At 61.8% G+C, this 17,216-nt stretch overlaps 1 protein-coding gene across 1 annotated transcript in view; it reads right to left on the reverse strand.

Annotated features, from left to right (window-relative positions):
• The window catches only part of MAD1L1 (mitotic arrest deficient 1 like 1), a 320,239-nt gene that overhangs the window by 300,334 nt on the left and 2,689 nt on the right, over positions 1 to 17,216 (reverse strand). The window contains exons 3-9 of the mRNA XM_047089198.1: positions 14,165 to 14,305; positions 11,678 to 11,857; positions 9,288 to 9,412; positions 8,356 to 8,437; positions 7,344 to 7,474; positions 7,086 to 7,200; positions 5,109 to 5,170 (exon numbers count right to left, since the gene is read on the reverse strand). Coding sequence (XP_046945154.1) covers positions 5,109 to 5,170; positions 7,086 to 7,200; positions 7,344 to 7,474; positions 8,356 to 8,437; positions 9,288 to 9,412; positions 11,678 to 11,857; positions 14,165 to 14,305 — 836 coding nt within the window. The remainder of the gene's footprint in view (positions 1 to 5,108; positions 5,171 to 7,085; positions 7,201 to 7,343; positions 7,475 to 8,355; positions 8,438 to 9,287; positions 9,413 to 11,677; positions 11,858 to 14,164; positions 14,306 to 17,216) is intronic.

Consider the following 17,216-nt stretch of genomic DNA (forward strand, 5'->3'; position numbering starts at 1 on the left):
GCCCCCCAAATGACAAATGATGCCGAGCATCAGTCCCCTCCTTATTCACGTCTGGGGACCCTCTTCCGTGAAGTTATCTGTTTGTCTTCTGCCCAGCTTTCAAGCAAGATCTGGCTGTGGTCTCCCGTCAACCTACCTAGACGCATCACAAAGATTTTCTCCTGGCCCAGGGTTTGCCTCTTGCCTTCACTGCGTCTTTCTGAGAGCAAAGGTGTTTCTCGTCTTGGGGAACTCTAAGTGACCGATTTTTTTCATCTTTGGTTCACGCTTTTGTGTCCTAAGCTTCCAGAGCCTTGGTTTTTCCCCAGGTTAGGTCCACGCCCCACTGGTTCGATGCTGGAACAGTAAGGGACCAGAATCTACATCTGTCCATACAGACATCCCCCTGCATCAGCACCGTCTGCAGAAGACTGACTCTTTCCCACTGACTTATCTTGTCACCTTCGATGGAGACCAACAGATTCCACACTCGGGTTATTCCGGAACTTTCTAGTCTTTTCCGTCGGCGTGTTAAGTCTATCCTTACACCATTAACCCGCTGCCTTGATCAATACGGTTTATGGTGCGTCTGGAAATTAACCATCGTAAGCCCACGGTTTTTTTTTCAAAAACAAGTCTGGCTATTCTAGATCCTTTTCGTCTCCATAGAAACTCCAGAATCAGTTTGCTGGTTTCTACCAAACGGCCTGCTGGGACTTTGGTTGGGGATGCACTGGAGGTGAGGATGAATTTTAGCACACTGACGTGTCCCCACCACGGACTCCTCCAACCTGCGAGCACGGGATCACTCTCCACTTGCTGATATCGCTGGTAGGTGACTTCCTGTCATTCTAGAAAGAACTCGTACTTTACAGCATGTAGATTTCCGTTGCATTCAGCCTCACATTTCCAACGCGACTCTTCGGGGCTGCGTGACTCCAACTGTTCGCTGCTGGCACGCAGAAACTCAGTCCGCTTGCGCGCGTTGTCCTCGTAACTGTGAACCTGCCAGACCTACTACTTCCGGCTCTTTACAGATGCCCAGAGACGTCCTACACGGACGATCGTGCTGCCCCCCACCAGAGGCAGCTTTACGTCCTCCCGCCCGGCCGCGGGCCTTTCCTCCTCCCTCCCACTGTGCGCTGGCCGCACCGCCACTGCCGCCGCAGAGGAGCGGGGAGAGGGCGGGCTAGACGCAGGGACAGCAGGTGCCGCATCTTGGGGAGGGGGGACACTTCCACTCCTACATTGCTCAAAGGTTGCGATCGTGCGTGGGTGCTGAGTTCCCACCAACAGCTCCGCACCTACCGAGACGATCACGTTTCCTCTCTAACCTATTTAAATAGCAAACGACCCCGGTTGTCTGAAGGGAAAGGCCCGTCTACTGCTGCAGGTACCCCCTTTGCTCCATTTTCCCACCGGCCTCTCCGTCAGTCTTTCCCCAGTGCCCCCGGAAGGTCACACCCAGGCTGACACAGACACAGAGTGTCTCCTGGTGTCCGCCTTCAGCACCTTCAAACCTTTCCGCCGGGCCGCGCTCCCCGGACAAGGCTCAGCACGTCACAGCTCTCCGCACGCGGGCGCAATCTGTGTACTGCTGCCGAACCCCTCAGTCGGCTTTCGCTGCCCCGGGATGGGGACCTGCAGGCACCACCCTCCCCCCGCCCCCCAAGTACGCAGGCCCCACCCGACACGGTGCAGTATTCCTTCCCACCAGGACTCTCCGAGTCCGGCGGCCCACCTGCCTCCAACCCACAGGACCCACGTGCTGGAGACAGGCGTCCAGCAACATCCGGGTGGACGAGGCTGTCTGGCAGACAAGGAAACTGGCACGGGGCTTCCCTACAGGGTCACACTGCCGGACCGCCCCAGCCAGCTCACGTAACCAGCTCCCTGACACCTCTGGGCTCCTCAGGATGTGAGAAATCCCGAACTGGGAGAAAGGTGGCAACGGTCATGCCGTGTCAACTCCAGGGGGTTGGTCTGTTCCAGGCGTTAGACCCGACCTATTCCCAACCTTGGCAAGGCCACAGGGCCCTCCGAGAACGTGCGAAGAGACACAGCCTTGCACCCAGAGGAAAGCCCATGCAAGGAATATCTGTGCTAAGACACCAGAATCTCCTAGGCATCAAGCACTTGAGGATCAGAGGCTGGGCAAGAACAGGGCGGGGGTGGGACAGTCAACGGCAGCCAGCCGGCCACCCACAGGCTGCTCCTCCAGGCCGTGGCCGTAGCACGTGAGGTCCACGGGGAGCAGCAGAGGGCCAGGAAGAACTACAGGCAGAGGTCTGGAGCCAGAAAGCCAAAGGGCCCAAGGCGCTCAAGGCGCAGGGAGCAGGATCACGGGGCCAGGGGCGCCACCTAGTGGCGGCAGCTCTCAAAGCCCAGGAGACCCTGGACAGGATCTGGGGCCTGGGGGTCACGACACGCGCCAAGCGACACACGCCAAGCGAGTCCCTCCAGTCCCAAAGTGGCGGCAAAGCCCTGGCCTAAAGGCCAGGAGAATCAAGCCTGCCAGGTCCTAAGGTCCTAAGGCCCTCCCGGCCCCTCCAGCTCCTGCTTCCGGGGCACCTGCTGGACTGGGACTCACTGCTGCCTCTCGGAGCCGGCTGGTCTTGTTCTGGGGGTGCAAGCCCCCGGCCTAGCGTGAAAACAGGTTTTCACAGGGAGAAAGTCTGACTTCCATGGTGAGAAACCACTATTCTAGAAAAATCTTTCCACTCGCAGATGTGTAAAACGAGGCACAAGACAGCCCCACAACCCTGAGGGCCAGGCGGGGGCCAAACAGAGATTCAGGCACGGCTCACCAAGGTCTGACGGTGAGCCGCAGACACGACGGCTACGCTGTCGGAGGCCACCCACCCTACACCCACCCGGGGCCGACCCACCCCGGCCACGCACAGTGGTCTCAGCGCTCCCGACCGTGTCCACCCCTCCCTCCTTGCAGGGATCCCAACTTCTCCCTGTGCCCTATTTCCCTCCGCCCATCTCCCTCCCCATATTCGACTCTGCCGGGCGGACGGACGTGGGCTCCCCCAGGTCTCCCTCCCCGCTCACAAACCTCCAACTGCCCAAGACCTGACAAAAGAGGATGGCCCAACTCCTCCTCACGGCATTCAAGATCAAGTGCGGTCTTGGACAGGCCGACTCCCCGCATTTGGACCAACACACAAGCCTGCGACCCACCGACTGTTACAGGACACACGGACCCACCTCAGAGGGACACAAGTGACTGGAGGTGAAGCCCACCCAGGCGCCCTGCTACAGACAGGAAGGGTGAACAGGAGACACTGAGGTTCCCCAGGGGCCCCCGCGGTGGCCAGGCACAGAGGGACCGGGCACACGACAGAAAACCTGCCCCTCCGGGGGACCCTCACCAGGGGTGCCGGGAGGCAAGGGCCACAAGGATGCCTCACCGCCTCCCCAGAAGCCTCCGGCTGCTCGGAAGGGAGGCCAGCACCGCTCCGCAGTACGTGACTTGTAAGCCTCCACACACAAGGCCAGGCGCGCGCCGCATTCCCGGCGACGGGAACACTGGCCCAGGGCCAGGCACAGACTGGCGAGGGGCCCACGAGCCAGGGGAGGGCAGAGACGCCAGGGACAGACTCACACCCTCCTCTCCCTCCCGCCCGCCCCAAGCAGCCCCCACCTCTGAGAGCCCTCGACCACCCCCCTCCTCTGCCTCTCCAGGGCCCGGCCGCCGAGTGAACACATGACACACACACACAGGCGCGTGACCAGGCAGAAGCAGCACCCCAGCTGGCGGTCAGCCCGCAGACCTCTGCAGGCACCCCCGCATGCCCCCCCCGCATGCCAGCCACACTCAGGGAGGCCCTCTGATTTGGAAGCGAGACCAAAGGGCCGGAGGAGGAACCACACTTTCCGCCCCGGCCAGAGGTGGCCGCCAGCTGTGCACCAGCCCCAGGCTTGACTGATGTCGAGGGCTTTGTGGCACATGCTGGGCGTTCAGACACTCCGCCAGCTGGTCTGATCGGGCACGAGTGGGCCTCTGATCTCCCGCAAGAGAAAGAAGTCACAGAGGTTTCTCTTCTGACGAGCCTCCCCAGGTGCAGGAGGGAAGCGTTCTGGTGAGTTACTAAGCCCAGAGAGTAGGTGAGGCTCCACCGGGTCAGCCCTCCACGAGTCTGGCGGCGGGTGCAGCTCAGGAAGGAACAGCAGCCGCGTCTGTCCTCTGGGACTCAGCGGGGCAAAGAGACGATGAGGAGGCATTTACAAGGGACAGACACCGAAGTCAGTAACGCTGATGGAAACCACGGCAGGTTCCAGAACCAGCCCTCGGACAGTGTAATTACGGGACAGCTCTTTAAAGCAGGCTCTCAATCTTGGCCCAGTTTCCAAGAGCACCAGGAAAGACGACAGGGAGCTACAGTCTTAAAGTCGCACAAGCTGACGAAACAAGAGGCTCCTGAAACACCACAGCTCCAGACGAACAGGGACGATTGGTCTCCCACCAGCCCTCGCCCAGAACAGAACAACCAGACGAGGACAGAGCTGTTGGGAGGAGTCTATCCACAGGGGGGCCCAAAGTCCCGGGGACCGAGGGACAGGCAGCGATGCTGGAGAACGAGGGGCAGTAGCCCCCAGGACGGGAGGCAGGGAGCAGTGGAAAGGTGCCCCCCCACCCAGGCCGTCCGGGCCATCAGAGGACAAGGTGCCAGCTCACCGCCCAGCTGCCCCCACCGCTGCCCCTCTGCATCCTGCCGCTCCCCTGCTGGCACGCCGCGGGGTCCTGACGGGACAACGATGCTCCCTTCTCACCCCTGACAACTCAGTCCATCTCCCCGCCTTCCATCTGCCCAAAAGGAATGGCTCGCCCCCAAAAGCAATCGCTCCTCAGTATAGGCAAAGGTCCTTTAACAGAAGCCACCGCTGCAGTGCGGTCAAAAGCCTGTCACCACGCCACCACCGACCTTAAAGGAGAACGTTAAGACTTGGGCAGGGACAGTCCCTTAGTTGCATTTCCCTCCTGTCAGCAAAGTGCCACATCAAACCCAAAAGGCTGTTGCACAAGCCGGCAGGCGGCCTCCAGCAGGGCTTCTGCCAGGGGCTCCAGCTGCCGGGGGCCCAGGGGAGGCAGGACCGCACCGCCGGGGGCGCCCTCCGCCTACCTGATGTTCAAGCCCGTGGTCTGTTCCAGACGCTCCCAGCTCTGCAGCTTTGCCAGCAGCTTCTGCAAAGACAAGGAGGCAAACGCTGAGGGTGCCACGACCCCAGCATCTTCCCCCACCCCTGCCAAGGCCTCCGCGGCGAGCGACCCGCCGCCCTTCCTCACACAACCCCACGTCGGTCCCCAGACCACCCAGCCTCATGCGGAGCTGCCGGCGACAAGGAGGAGGTTAAGTCTCCCTGACCCCTCAGAAGAGCCTGCCCTCATCTCAGCTGAACGCCTAGGGGCATGGAGTCCGCTCCAGAGCAGACGGCTTCCGCCCAACTACGAGTGCGCCTCCTTTGCGGCCGGCCCCGCAGACTCAGGAAGAAGCAGGCCGAGCGGCCCCGAGGCTGACCGGGCGCTGAAACCACAAGACCCCACGCCCCTCCCCTGGTCCAGGGGTTCCACGGGACGCCGGGTCCAGGGGTTCCACGGGACGCCGGGTCCCAGGGCAGATGCACTCAGCCCTAGCGCCCAAGTGTCCACAGTGGACGTGGCCCCACAGGGAGAACAGGAGAAGGTGGGGACGTCCCCCACTGGCGCCACGCGCAGGGCTGCCTGACCCTGCATTCCTCACGCTGCTTCACACGGACCTGCATTCCAGATCAGTCTCCCTCCCCTTCTGGAACGGAACCACCTGAGTGAGGGCAAGAAGCACGTGCCTTCGTCCAGGCCCCCGTGCCCGTCGCCCGGGCCAAGCACGGTCCTGGCATCACCGCACTCCCTCAGTCCCTCGAGTGGCCCCTACCACGTGAGGGCATGGGCCGGGTAACAGAGCTGGGCACAGAGCCGATGTTTAGCGACCACCTACCGACACCAGGCACTGGGGAAGTACTCGCCGTGAATTCACTGAGCCCCCACAACCCTGCAAGGCACACTCTGATGCTCCTCGATACACAGGTGCACGGAGAGGTTAAGCAACTTGCCCGGGGCCACAGAGCCAGCGAGCATCCATGGCAGGATGTCCCACGAGGCAGTGTGACTCGAGAGACAAAGCCTTAACCGGTGTCACAACCGTCCAGAGGAAACACTCCGCCTGGGGCTGCGTCTGCGGGCCAAGCTCACACGTCAGCCAGCACCTGTGAGGAGCTCGGCTCCCACCCCGTGAGGCCACAGGCCTCCGCTGTGACCAACTGCGGGACAGCTGCCAGCACGCTGCCACCACCCAGGAAACGACGCAGGGCCGCACGGCTCGTAGGTGAGGCGGCAGGGAACGACCTGGGGGGGGGGGGGGGGCCGTGCAGAAGGACAGCAAGACCGGGGGACAGAGACCAGGAGGCCGAGCGCTAGAGTAACGTGTGAGCACCGGGCGAGACAGGCTCCCGCGCCCCCTGGAGCACCCATGGGAGAAGCGCCCACGGGACGCTTTCGGCACCGTGCCCTCGCACCAGCTCTACGAGCGCGTCCCACAAACGCCAGCGTGCGTCCCAACAGCACACACAGGAGAGGAAACGGAGCCAGGCGTCCGTCCCATCCGCGGGTGGGAGCCGGTCTGTGTCAGGCGCCCCGCACCACGGCCCCTATCTGTACCCGTTTTCCAATTTCTTCCGGGGGGCTGAGAACACAGCACGCGCTCTCACAGCCCCTCCTGGAGGCTCTCGGGAAGAACCCACTCCCGGCCCTCTCTCCGGCTTCTGGAAGCGCTCACCCTCCTCCACCTCGACGCCCCCACGGCGGGGGGCCGGGTCCTCCCCACGGGACACCCGCCTCGGCCCCCCGCGTGCACCACGATCCGCGACCAGGGGCCCGCTGGCTCCCGGTGGAGTCTCCCCACCGCGGGCCAGCTCGCCGGCACCCACACGTGCGGCCAGGCGGCTCCGGGGCCGCTGCTCCGCCCACGGCGCCAGCCCGGCAGCTTCCGCATCTCAGGCGGGCAGGCGCAAGGCGGGCCCGAAACACCCGGGGTCCCCCACGTGCAGCACGCCCCCAGCCTCACCTCCTTCTCCAGCTCCAGGACCGCCAGGCTTTCCTGCATCTTCTCCTGGCGCCCCAGCCGCCGCCGCAGGCCCTCCAGCTCCTCCCTGAGCAGCCCGTTGGTCTCTCGCATCTCCCTGGGGGGCCGGACACCACATCCCTCAAAGGGCCGCCACGCACGGGCAGGAGGAGCCGGGACAAGGAGTGCAGCGCCCCCCCCCCCCCCGCCCCTCTGCCCCGCCACCCGCACGGCCGCTGCCCACCGCCCACCCAGCCTCACCGCAGGTAGGCGCTCTCCTCCCGCAGCTGCTTCAGCTCCCGCTCCATCTTGGGCAGCCGCACCAACTCCGACCTCATGTTCTTCACGACCGCAGCATCCTGCTCCTGCAGGGACAGCTTCTGCTCCAAATCCTGAGTGAGGCCAGGGACAGACAGGACACACTCAACCCCCCCGGCCCCGGCTCGCCCTCGAGGTGTGCCTCTGTGCCACGTCCTCGGCGCTCACTTCCAGGGGAGTCGTGCCCACTCGGGGGCAGGACCCTAGCGCAGGTCCGCCCCAGGGCATGCGGCAACGGAGCCCCGAAGAGACGCATCGGAGAAACACACACACGTCCCCCACGCTAGACCCACTCCTGCCACACTGGCACCCAAGTGACAAGCGAGTCTCTTCCACATGACAAAGCCTCTCCTCTAAGGTCTCCGGTTCCAAGACACCCTGAGGACAACCGGCACCGAGCAGCGGCAGGTCCCCCAACAGGCTCGGTCAGTCAGTCAACAAATGTTTACTGGGCCCAGCTCTGTGGCAGGTACAGGGTCATGCAGTGGGGACAGGGTGACGCAGGACACACAGGAGGCCTCTGCACTTGCGCTCTGGTGGAAGGGCAGACACAGGCCATGAAGGCGAGCAAATCCGGGGAGGTGGGCGGGGCCAGGGCGGAGGTGACGTACCCGAAAACAGCACGTGCAACAGCAGAGGGAGCCGGGAGGCCCGACGGGGGAGCCGGCTGGGGAGGGGCCGGGGGGAGCCCAGGTCACTCGGGCTGGGGTCCGGAGCCCCAAGTTCCTCCGCAGGCAGGGCCCCCACCTCCGGACGCCCAGCCGCTCTCTCCTCTCGCTCGTGTGGCATCCCCAGCACCAAGCGCGGGCGTGCCACGCACAGACAGGCAGCGGTGTCGGCGGTACCAGGGCGTGGGCAGCTCACCGTCCCCAGGCACCCTAAGCACACCCCCACCGAGGAGGCAGGAGGGGAAGAGCCCCCAGACACAGCCTGCGTCTGAGAAGGAGTCACTCACCCTGATCCTCTGCTCTTGGTCAGCCCTCGCTTCCTGGCGGGCCTGGAGCTCCTGGACCTTCTCGTTAGCCTCCTGACATTTCCTGTCCGGAGAAAGGCACATGATGTGCAGACACGGGGGTGTGTGAAACCAGCGGCTGTCCTCACCCCGGAGGCTCTCCAGGGTGGACCCTCACAAACATACTCCACCCCCTCCCCACTCCCAGGGCCCTGTGGCCCGTACCCTCGGGTCACGGTGGGTGGCGAAGTCCACACCACGTGCAGGGCCCTGCCCAGCCTGCCACCGGCCCTGGTACAGCCACAGCCGAGGACCCACCAGGGACTGGCCCCCCCACAGCCCCCCAACCCTGCCCAGGAGCGTCCAGAGCCCTCCTAGGACATCATCTGCGAAGGCAAAGGCCTAGCTCCCAGGGACAGAACTCAGCCTTCTGACCTCACAGACTTCTGTCCTGCTCAGAGAGCTGCCTCCACTTGCAAGTCCTCTCCCGTCCACCCCACCCACCACCCCGGGGCGCCCTACATGGCCTTTAAAGGGAAGCTCTCTGCGAGGGGAGAAACGACCGCTCTCCGCTATTGTTCTCAGAATACATAAAACACTTAGTGACCAGCTTCAGTGGCCCGTGTCTGCCCCAACAGCCTGTGGACGGGGAGGACAGACCAGAAGGGCCCCCGGAGGTTCTTGGGGCTTGGCACAGGCAGCACGCCTGGTTGCTGGGTGCTCAGACCACAGAGGGCACAAAAGGAGCCCGGGCCCTCCTGTTCATGGTCTTCCACACAGTTAACAACCAGACCCGAAACTCAGCCCAGGCCCCAGCAGGCCTGCCAGCACAACGCCCAGCAAAGGCGCGGAGCCCCGCCCCCTGCACGCCCCGCCCCCCTGCACGCCCCGCCCCCCTGCACGCCCGGCCCCCCGCCCCAGCACGCCCCGCTCACTTGCGCTGCAAGGCCAGCTGCTCCTGAAGCTCCTGCTTCTCAGACTCCAGGCTCTTCACCTGCATCTCCTGGTTCATCACGCTCCACTGCAGCTCCGAGACCTTCCCCTTCAGCGCGCTGATGGTCTGAGAGCAGAGCGGGCGGCCCAGAGCAGCTGAGCGGCTGCCGGCGCACAGAGGGGAGCCGCCCACCCCGCGGCGGCGGGACAAATGCCCCCACGAGAGCCTGCCCCTCCCATCCCCCTCCTGAGGGCAGGGACACAACCTGGGAGGGCATGCCACCCCTCACCCCATCCCTGGCTACGCGGCCTGCCTCGCATTTCCCTCAAGCAAATGGGAAGAGACCGGGTCGTGGTGACGGGCTGCTCCCGAGACCGCCCGGGCCGGGTGACATCGGCCACTCAGGACCCTCGCTCGTTCCTAGGGTGCTTGTGTGGCTCTCCCTCCACGCCTGCCCCGGTGTCTCCATCCGAGATGAACCCCTACCATGCCATCATCCCAGCTGAAACACACCCTGTGAACCACAGCCAAGTCCCTGCCAACAGGTCGGAAACGGGGACTGAGGCCATCCTCAGAAGGCTACAGGAGCCCCACAGAACAGAGGAGCTGCGGGAAGACCGTGCAGACCCCGTGCCCTCGTCCAGAAGCAGGGAGAAGGGAGAGCGGAGGCTGGGGAGGCTGGCGAAAGCAGGGCCTTGGGACTTTCAGGGGCAGAACTTCTGCCCGGCCATCAGACCACACCCTCACCCGGTGACCTCTAGTGACCATCTGCTGACCGCTCTCCTTCTGTGGCTGTCCCAGGGAAGCCAGCTCAGAGGCGTCCCCGTAAATTAGCCTCCTGGAGCGGAGAATGAGAACCAAGGACCCGCACCAGCGAGGAGGCCCACCCCTGCCCAGGACCCATGTTTGTGGGGGCCCAGGGGGCACTGACACAGGCCATCCACGTCCCACACTCCGGCCATCTGCATGGTCTGCTCTGTTACGATGGCGCCTGCCAGCCTGGGAACCCAAGAAAAACGAAGGTACTAAAATACACTGATCTAAGAAGACAGCCTTCGAGAAGTCTTCCCGAACTCCAAACACGCACACCACACACCCGGTGCTGCGCTGGACACGGGACCAGACGGCTGGCCGCACGCAGGACGCCGCTGCATGGAAGCCGGGCCGGCAGCAAGAGGACTCCCTGCTGACGACTTCTCGAACCAGGCACCCTGTAAGAGAGCGCGGTGCGGGAACAGCGACAGCCTCGGTCACCAGGGAAGGCTTTCTCCAAGGAAGTAAAAAGTAACAAACAAAATTCAGGGTCCTCCTTCCTGACCGGCTGAGACCTTTCCCACTTCCGTGGCGGCAGCCTCTCCCCCATCCGGCTCTGTCCCCCGCCCCTGTGGGCCGCACACCGGCCTCCCGCACGCAGGCCCCGGGGAGCACGCAGGCCCCAGGACGCAGCTCGGGCAAGCACGCCAAGGGCGACACGGGGACTTGTCTTGAGCCGATCACGGCTCCGCTCCTGCCAGCATCCACATCAGAAGACAGATGTAGGAACAACGTTAACATACTCCCCAGCGTTGCCAAGGCAAAAATAACCTGCCGCTTCCCGAGACCTATCAAGTGGAGACGCACGCAGAGACAGAATACCAACGATCCCGCGCCCCCGCTCCTCCCCCGGCAGCGCTTCATCTCCTTCCTCCCGGCGCCCGCGAGCCGCAGCAACACCGCAAAGGGACAGGGAAGGTCAGGAGAGCCCCGTCTCCACCAGCATCAGCGTCTGGGCTCTGCTTCTGAAATTTATACAACCTTCAACGGGTCGAGGGAATAAGGAGCAGGGCTCGGATGTGCTCTGGCTTCAAAGGCGCTCTCAGATGCTAACAGACCTACTAATCAAAGACATGCAAATCCAGAAGCACCATTTACGTCTCAGGAAGGGAGAAAAAAAGGTATTTAGGTATTTCCAGAAGACTTCCAGAAGATCCACGACAGGAAAGGCTACAGGGAAACCAGAACCCTCAACGATGCTGTCAGGACAACACGGCAACTGTCAGCAGAAGCCAGCGACCTCAAACCCCACTCCTAGGAACGCGCCTGAGTGAGCAACTCAATAGAAACAGAAAGTACACGCCACCTGCCGCGTTCGTATCTCGTACGTACTCATACCAGGACGCATGCACGTAAAACAGTTTTTTACGTGACACGACACGGGCTAGTCGACCATTAAAAGTCCTAATGACAGAGACTAAGACAACGTTTGACTCGTTAACTGAAAACCACGAGTGGAAATGAGGATCTGTATCCGGATCACGACGGACGACGCAGAAACCATCGGCGCAGGTGCGGGAAGGGGACTCTGAGGAGACCGGCCCCGCACGACGCGGCCGCCCCGGGGAGGGCCCTCACCTCGCCGGCCGCGGCCAGGCCATCCTCCTTCTCCCGAAGCTTCTGGCCGGCGGCGTCCAGGCTCTGCCGGCACCGCCTGTGGCGCTCCAGCTGCTCCTTCATCCTCTCCTCCGCCTCGGCCTCGCGCTCCTGCAGCTGCCGGATGCGCGTCAGGAGCTCCTGGTTGCGGTCCACCTCGCGCTGCCAGAGCGGGGACAGAAAGCGGGGACGGTGAGCGGGGGCGGGGCGGCCCAGCCCACCCTCCCCGGGGACAGGTGCGGCCATGCCGCACACCCCGCTCCCGCAGGGAGAGGCCCCGCGGCGCACATCACCTCCCGGAGCCCTTCACCCCTGCCACGCGTCTTATGCCGGGAAGCCAACCGCAGGACCAAGACTCCAGCGCTCTGATGGCCCCGGGCGGGGGGGGGGGGGGGGTCCCCGAGAGCCAACGGTCGGCCACGGGGAGCTTACCTTCAGCCCCAGAAAGGAAGGGAGCACAAAGCGGGCACCTAATGCTGCTGGCCTCTGAGCGCTCCCCAGGAAGGGGAGCCGCGCAAGCCCCCTGCAAGGTCCGCCAGCACCCCCAAGGCAAGTGCTCACCCCAGGGCTCTCCAGCCCAGCACCACGGGGGAGCAACACGAAAGTGGGGACACAGCCTGCTCAAGGGACACACAGGAATAAGGAGCTACAAGTGTGATCTCCGAACAGCCAGGGGACCCTTCTGCCACGGAAGCACGCCACAGAGCAGGGTGCGGCATCTCCGTTCGGGCTGCCAGTCCCAAGTGCACACAGGGCAGTCCGTGCAGGTCCCCAGACCTCAGACACCAACAGGAGTCTCACCATCTAGAGGCTCCAGAGTCCCACCCACTGCCAAAGTGGCATCCCTGAAAACCCACGACACGTGTCCCAGACAGAGAAACCACGTGAGAGCTGCTCGCTCAGGCGGTCCAGGTCCCACGCAGCCGCATCTGCGGGTGGGAAGGGAGAGGCCTCTCAGAGAGAGAGGCCATGCTCAGCGAGGGCCCGGGGTTAAGCGCAGCCCGCATCCTTGGATTTCCCCAAGACAAAACTTCCACCGACCCTGCAACGATGCCCCACTCATTCCAACATATCCTAAGCACCTGTAAGGTGCCACAGCCCGTGCTGGACCCTGGAGACCCAGAGCAGCCAAGACAGACCCTGTCCTTGACAGACTTACGGCCCAGGAAAATTCCAGGAGCTCCACACCCCGTGCCTTCTGCCTGAGAGCCAGGCGGTAACACCAACACCACAATTCCTACCATCTCGTGGCCCCTGGTGCCACCTCCACACCCCTAATAAGGCACTTCGTTACCACGGCCTTCCCCTGTCCCTCCCAGGACGACCCTGAACAGCAGCTAACACCACACGTTAAGAGAGAGACTCCCTCAGAGCGGCACCAGGACAATGCCAAGGCCACGGCACCCACTCGCAGCCTATGTTTCCGGGCTACCGGGCCCACACGGCACACCGTGGCCAGAAGCCTGCGTACCAGGTCGAACACATCAAATTAGCATCACGCCCTCGAAGACATCAGCTATTTTTACAGGACTAGGAAAGCATGCAGATATGCTACGTAAGGCAAGAACAGGGCCAGACATCCACCCCTGGGAAAGCGTAGGCAGGTCAGAGACTTTCCGGTCCAACGCTTTGCTGGAGTCTGGCAGCATTTCCACAAATCATCAGCACTTATTAAAAAACCCTGGTGAAGTGCTGTTGATCAAAGCAAAGGAAGCAAGGGATTTATGCCCTAAGTAAAAACCTAGCACCTTCTCTAGGTAACACGCTTTCCCAGCCTGCCGTGGGTAAGCCAGGGACAACAGGAAGTACCCCCAGGCTGGAGGTCTTTTTTTTTTTCTTTTAATTTTTAATTTATTTTTTAGAGAGAGAGAGACACACACACACAGAGTGCGAGCGGGGGGCAGAGAGAGAGGGAGACAGAGAATCTGAAGCAGGCTCCAGGCTCTGAACTGTCAGCACAGAGCCCGACGCGGGGCCCGAACCCACGAACCGTGAGATCATGACCCGAGCCGAAGTCGGCACTTAACCGAATCAGCCACCCAGGCGCCCCTGGAGGTCTTTGCTCTGGGCCCTGTAACCACGTGGGCAAGACTGGTCCAGCCTGGGCCTGAGACCTCCATGCAACCCAGTGACTTTCCAAGCCTGTCGCCCCGTGGCACCTGGTATTTCTGCTGGATTTACACCCCAATTCTTGGGAGGGGTGGGGAGAACAGGCAGCCCAGCAGAGAGGAACGCCCACCGGCACCTCGCCAGGCAGACGGCAGGCAGTCCTCCCCCGTGCGCTGCCCCCTCAAGGACATCGAGCACAGTCACTCTGTGGCCTCAGGAGGGAGAGCACCTTGGCTCCCAGCCAGGAGGGTCACCTGCCCGACGGCCCAGCAGGCACCGTGCACAATGCCCTACGCCGGGCCCGGCTGCCCGCACGCACCTCGTGGCTTCTGACGGCCAGGCCCGCCCGCTCGCACCCACCTCGTAGCGCCTGGCGCTGGTGCTGGCCGCCCGCTCCAGCTCCACTCGCGCTCTCTTGTGGCTCAGCTCCATCTGCGTCTTCTCCCGCTCCACCTGGACGACCTGGGACTTGGAGCGGATCCGCTCGGCTCGTTCCTCCAGCTGAGCAGGTCACACCCGAGGGAGAGAGAACCCTCAGCAGCCGCGCCGAACAGCTGGGGGGCTCGTCTGACACTCACACACTGACACCTGCTCCCAACGGGGCCCGTACTCAGCCTTGGGGGAGAAGGACGGATGCCCGGTCTTTTGTTGGAAAACAGGTACACAGAGGTAGTAAACAGAGAGGAGACGATAACAGGAAGAGAAGGACCTATTTTTTTTTCAATTTCTTTTAGTATTTATTTCTTTTTGAGGGAGAGAAAGACAGAGAGAGAGAGAGAGAGACAGAGCGTGAGCAGGGGAGGGGCACAGAGAGAGGGAGACAGAATCCGAAGCAGGCTCCACGCTCCAAGCTGTCAGCACAGAGCCCGTCGCGGGGCTGGAACCCACGGACTGTGACATCGTGACCTGAACCGAAGTCGGATGTTCAACCGACTGAGCCCCCCAGGTGCCCAAGAATGATATGTTGTAATAAGGCGGTGTATATGCTTGTTTTAGAGAAAAGAGCATATTAGTTTCCTATCGCTGTGCAGCAACTTACAACAAACTTAGCAGCTAAAACCCCACGTTAGCCGCCGTCAGGCTCTGTGGGCAGAAGGCCAGGTTGTGTGATCAGGCTCTCACAGGCTAAAATCAACACCCAGTGGCCACGCTCCAACCTCATCTGGACCATGAGATCCTCTTCCACACTCACATGGCTGGAGGACCGAGGTCCCGTTTCCTTGCTATCAGCCCTGGGCTGCTGTCAGCCCCTGGAGACCACCCACATTCCCTGCCACGTGGCCCCTGTCCACCTCCAAAGCCAACAAAGGAGAATCCCCCATATGTGGGATCCCTCTCCTGCTCTGTCTCTGACTTCTCGATCTGATCTAGTGACCTAGGTTTAAAAGGCTCATCTGAGTAAGTCAGGCCCACCATCATAAGGTCAACTGACTGAAGTTCTTAATTCTGTTGGCAAAATCCTGCCGCCACAATACCTAGGGTTTAAGTGGGAGAAAGTGTGACCCACCTGGGGCCGGGCATTCGGGAGCCGTCCTACAAGTACACCCACCACAGAGGGTAGGCACATAAAGGTGAGGTCAAGCCCTGAAGGGCCTCGGAGGACACGTCAGTTTCACAGACCCGCTGACTGTCAGGGTCTCTGGCTCACGTGGACTACAGCCTGACCACTCCTAGAACGCCTGGTAGCACCGCAGCTCCAGAGCACGAGAAAGAAACGCAGAATCTCAGGCCGCGCCCCACAGATGCCAAATCAGAATCTTCCTCTTAAACATATCAGGTATTCATGTGCACACTGAAGCGTTACGGCGAGTGGTTCTCAGTTCCACCAGGGATGCTTGGCAACGTCTGGAGACGCTGTCGACCGTCAAAAGACGGGCAAGCAGTACGTGTTCGCTACCGGCATCCCGCGGGCAGAGGCCAGGGATGTCGCTCAACACCCCGCAAGGCACAAGCCTGTCCTGCAGAACAAAGAACCACCCACCCCAAAACGTCAGCCGAACCACGGATGAGAAATCCCAGGCCAGGGGAAAGGTATCTTCTCTACCCACCCCCCCACCCACCGTCTCTGGGGGCTCAAGTCCACACTTCACTCCTCTGACACTTTCTCTCACTTCCACCCCCACCCGTTCAAGTGGGGGAGTTCCGAAGTGCACCTTCCGTCAGACTCACCGGCCTTCCCAGCCTCACTCTGTGCCTGCAGCTAGGGCTCCCAGCTCCCGTGGGCACCACTGCACAGGGACCAGGAGTCCCAGAGAAACAGACCCATGGACACATCTTCCTGAAACATCGACTGCGACTGCATGTGAAGGAAAGTAACTGAAACATGTTTATGTCAAAACCAACACTGACACGTAGCAGACCGACTGTAAACACTTTCCCACGGAAACAAGAGGCTTAAAAAAAGGGCAGGGGGGCGCCTGGGTGGCTCAGTCGGTTGGGCGTCCGACTTCAGCTCGGGTCACGATCTCGCGGTCCGCGAGTTCGAGCCCCGCGTTGGGCTCTGGGCTGATGGCTCGGAGCCTGGGGCCTGCTTCCGATTCTGTGTCTCCCTCTCTCTGTGCCCCTCCCCCGTTCATGCTCTGTCTCTCTCTGTCTCAAAAATAAATAAACGTTAAAAAAAAAGTTTAAATAAAGAAAAAAAAAAGGGCAGGGGGCCCGGAATGGTAGTCAAAGCACTGATTTCCAGGCTCCCCCCAGACCTGTAGGTTCTCAGTTCCCTCATCTGCCATCAGGGGGCAGCTTGGTAGGGCAGAAAACCACTGACGGATGTCCCGGGCCAGCTCAGGACCAGGTCAGGGCCCTGGCAGCCTACGGCCGCAACACTCTAACCAGCCCTCTCTGGCGCCCGCCTACGGGGTCCCGCAGACTGAGGAAGCCCTCCACAGCACTAGCTTACTGAAAGGCTGGCCTCTGAATTTCTAGATTCTATAGTTCCGACAGGTTGGCCAAAAGTTGCCAGACATCTGCATCGACAAAATTGTAACACTTGTGTAGACCAAAGCTGCTAACTTCTTATTTGGCCAGTGAGCAACTCAAACAAACAAAAAAAAGCACAACTGCCACCAGCGTTTCCAAAAAATGCTTTAACGCCAAAAACAAATCTAAAAGATTCAATTTCAGAATAAAAACCGGTCCTTGCCAAAAAATGGCAGCGAGCAGCAACTCAGCCCACAAACAAACAGAAATCATTCAATTACTCAGCAAACGAATGCACACAAACACACCAGCATGTGTTTGACCAGATGCTGCCTGGGCCTCCCTGGGGCTCCCGGGCTCCGTCAGGGGCCGTTTCCCTGGGATGGCTCAGGCCGCACAGCACAGGGGAGCTGCTGGACGCCGGCAGTGCAGAGGGGCGGGGGCCAGGCCCAGGCGCAGACGCCACCCCCTGCTTGGGAGGGCCCAGTGATCCCTG

The sequence above is a fragment of the Lynx rufus genome, unplaced genomic scaffold, assembly GCF_022079265.1.
Source record: "Lynx rufus isolate CCGP_SWC_20201006 ecotype Redwood Valley unplaced genomic scaffold, mLynRuf1.p SCAF_27, whole genome shotgun sequence".
Taxonomy (NCBI): Eukaryota; Metazoa; Chordata; class Mammalia; order Carnivora; family Felidae; genus Lynx; species Lynx rufus.